Genomic DNA, 3,020 nt, shown 5'->3' with positions numbered 1-3,020 from the left:
GAAACCCCGTCTCTACTAAAAATACAAAAATTAGCCAGGCGTGGTGGCAGGCATCTGTAATCCCGGCTCCTCGGGAAGCTGAGGCAGGAGAACTGCTTGAGCCCAGGAGGCGGAAGTTGCAGTGAGCTGAGATTGAACCACTGCACTCCAGCCTAGGCAACAGAGCAAGACACTGTCTCAAACAAACAAACAAACAAAAAAACGCTGGGCGCGGTGGCTCACACCTGTATTCCCAGCACTTTAGGAGGCCAAGGCAGGCGGATCACAAGGTCAGCAGATCAAGACCATCCTGGCTAACGTGGTGAAACCCCATCTCTACTAAAAATACAAAAAATTAGCCAGGTGTGGTGGCGGGTGCCTGTAGTCCCAGTTACTCGGAAGGCTGAGGCAGAAGAATGGCCTGAACTCGGGAGGCGGAGCTTGCAGTGGGCTGAGATCACACCACTGCACTCCAGCCTCGGTGACAGGGCGAGACTCCGTCTCAAAAAAAAAAAAAAAAACCACAAATAAAGTAAGCCGTCATTACAGCTGGAGACGACGCCTCACTGCAGGTGACCATGGGGACGGGGCCAGCTGTGGTGAGGACAGCACTCTCACGGAGGATGTGTTATAAAAGGCTGCCCCCACCATGACAAGAGGAAACACAGAAGCCGGCGTGAACACCAGCTGTCTCACCAGATCTGTCTTCCAGGTCTTCCTCCTCAGACGCCCCCTCATCTTCTCCGTCTGTGCCATCTCCGCGCTCGCTGTCGCTGTCGTCCCCGGAGTCCCCACTGCTGCCCTCGCTGCTTTCGTCTAGACACCAGGGTGACACACAGGCCGCAGGGGCGTCAAGACCATGCAGCAGACAGCAGGTAGCTTTGCACAGGCATGGAGGCATCAGGAGCACCTGCCAAACGGCTAACAGCTTCCCCAGGGCTGGCAAGGTGGGGGCACACGCAGGGAAAGGGAACATTCTTTCGTTCAACATTTGTGTTGTTTGCATTAAAAATAAGACAAAAGAATACACTACTTCCACAATTTAAAATCAAAGGATAATTTTTTTTAGACTGAAAGTTGACAAGCGACACACACAGACGACCTCCACAGGGAAACACCAGGCACCCTGCTCCTCCTGGGGACGCCCCTACCCGGCACTGGGCAGCTCACCAAAGTCACCTGCCGGGTCCGCAAGGCCGACCTGTGGGTGTCCATCCGGCCCCGGGCTCCGGGCCACAAGCTCATCCAGGCTGTCGTCATCCATTGCTGCACATTGAGCTCAGCTCTGAAAGAAACCAGAGCCGGGAAACTTCGAAACTGTCGCAGGCTGCAAAGAGCCCTCTGAAGAGCGATGACTTCTCCCCACAGGCCGCATCCCAGCGTCACATCCACCGCCACAGCACGTGGAGGGTGAGCCCTAAGACATCACACACGGAACAACCCTCACCAGCAAGCCTTGCACACGATTCACATTTACAGAGCTACCTGAAAAGCCACATCCCAGCTGGCCACTGCACCCGGCCAGGGAAAAAAAAAATTGTTTTTAACTTAAAAAAAAAAAAAAAAATAGGTCCGCCGGGTGCAGTGGCTCACACCTGTAACCCCAGCACTTTGAGAAGCCGAGGTGGGTGGATCACCTGAGGTCGGGAGTTTGAGACCAAGCCTGGTTAGCATGATGAAACCCTGTCTCTGCTAAAAATATAAAAATTAGCTGGGCGTAGTGGCAGGTGCCTGTAATCCCGGCTACTGGGGAAGCTGAGGCAGGAGAATCACTTGCACCTGGGAGGCAGAGGTTGCAGGGAGCTGAGATTGTGCTACTGCACGCCAGCCTGGGCAACAGAGCAAGACTCCGTCTGAAAAAAAAAAAGTAAAATTAGCTGGGCGTGGTGGTGGGCACCTATAATCCCAGCAACTCAGGAGGCTGAGGCAAAAGAATTGCTTGAACCCGGGAGGAGGAGGCTGCGGTGAGCTGAGATCGCACCACTGCACTCCAACCTGGGCAATAAGAGTGAAACTCCATCTCAAAAAAAAAAAAAAAGGGTCACTGACCAGTGAACTGCAATACTCCTGAGGAATCGCAACACCATATACAAACAAAATGGCCTCATCCTGAGCTGAGGCAGAGCCAGGCTTTATCAGTTGGGCACAAGAGGGGGCTCGGTGACACGCAGGGTGCTCTCCCTGCCAAGGCTGGCCAGCGTCGGGAGGCCCGGAGGCTCCTCTGACCGCACCCCAACCCCATCCACCAGGGTGTTGCTGAGTCCCCGGTGGTACCCAGAGCTGAGGAGGCAGAAGGCACAGAGGCCAGGCCCACCCCTCGGCTCCCAAAGCCACTTGCTGAAGGCACTAACCCATCAGCCAGGACCCCTGCCCTTCCCACTCTGCAAGGTCACTGTGAAGCTACACAGGACACCGCACAAAGCCTTGGGAAATCTAGCTGGACACGCTCCTCCTTCCACACCAGGGCCTCAAACTTTGGTCCCAGATAAGGAATGAGATGCGTGCACGTGGTTCATTTCTCATCAGTGCTATTCACCTTGTTTCCCAGGCGACCCTGGGAGGAAAGGTCTCTCGACTAGGAGAGTGAGCCAGGAATCCAGCGAGGCAGTGAAGCCGGCCCTGCAGCACTGTTTCCCCACCAGGTCCAAGCTCCATCCATGGTCAGATGAAAGCACGTCGCACAAGAGGCCAGGAAGTGGGGGGCCACAGCCAGGGGCCCTCGAGCTCAGCGCCTCCTCGCATTGGAGCTCAGCTCCTGTCACCACCGCGGGTTGCACATGTACCACAGCAACTGGGGAAAGGGGCTGTCACCGCCACTGCTGTCCGGACACCCCTGGACAACAATCCCTAATGGGGCTAAGGCTCAGAGAGCAGGACGGCCTCACTTCCTATCTAACAAGACAGTGCAAAACCCTAGATTCTTTTTTCTTTTTTTTTTTTTTTTTTGAGATGGAGTCTTGCTGTGTCGCCCAGGTTGGAGTGCTGGAGTGCAGTGGCACGATCTCGGCTCACTACAAGCTCCGCCTCCCAGGTTCACGCCA

At 55.1% G+C, this 3,020-nt stretch overlaps 1 protein-coding gene across 3 annotated transcripts in view; it reads right to left on the bottom strand.

The window, feature by feature from the left end:
• PHRF1 (PHD and ring finger domains 1) overlaps positions 1-1,276 on the bottom strand; it is a 39,090-nt gene extending 37,814 nt beyond the window's left edge. For 2 of the 3 annotated variants that reach the window (XM_011993819.1, XM_011993820.1), the window contains exons 1-2: positions 1,150-1,276; positions 676-795 (exon numbers count right to left, since the gene is read on the bottom strand). In XM_011993819.1, coding sequence (XP_011849209.1) covers positions 676-795; positions 1,150-1,243 — 214 coding nt within the window. In that variant the 5' untranslated portion in view covers positions 1,244-1,276. The remainder of the gene's footprint in view (positions 1-675; positions 796-1,149) is intronic. The other variant, XM_011993821.1, reaches the window with a different exon arrangement.
• Positions 1,277-3,020: the final 1,744 nt, after the last annotated feature.

This window comes from Mandrillus leucophaeus, unplaced genomic scaffold (assembly GCF_000951045.1).
Source record: "Mandrillus leucophaeus isolate KB7577 unplaced genomic scaffold, Mleu.le_1.0 Scaffold435, whole genome shotgun sequence".
Taxonomy (NCBI): Eukaryota; Metazoa; Chordata; class Mammalia; order Primates; family Cercopithecidae; genus Mandrillus; species Mandrillus leucophaeus.
The sequence above is the reverse complement of the archived record's forward strand: the minus strand, read 5'-3'. Positions and strand labels throughout refer to the sequence as shown.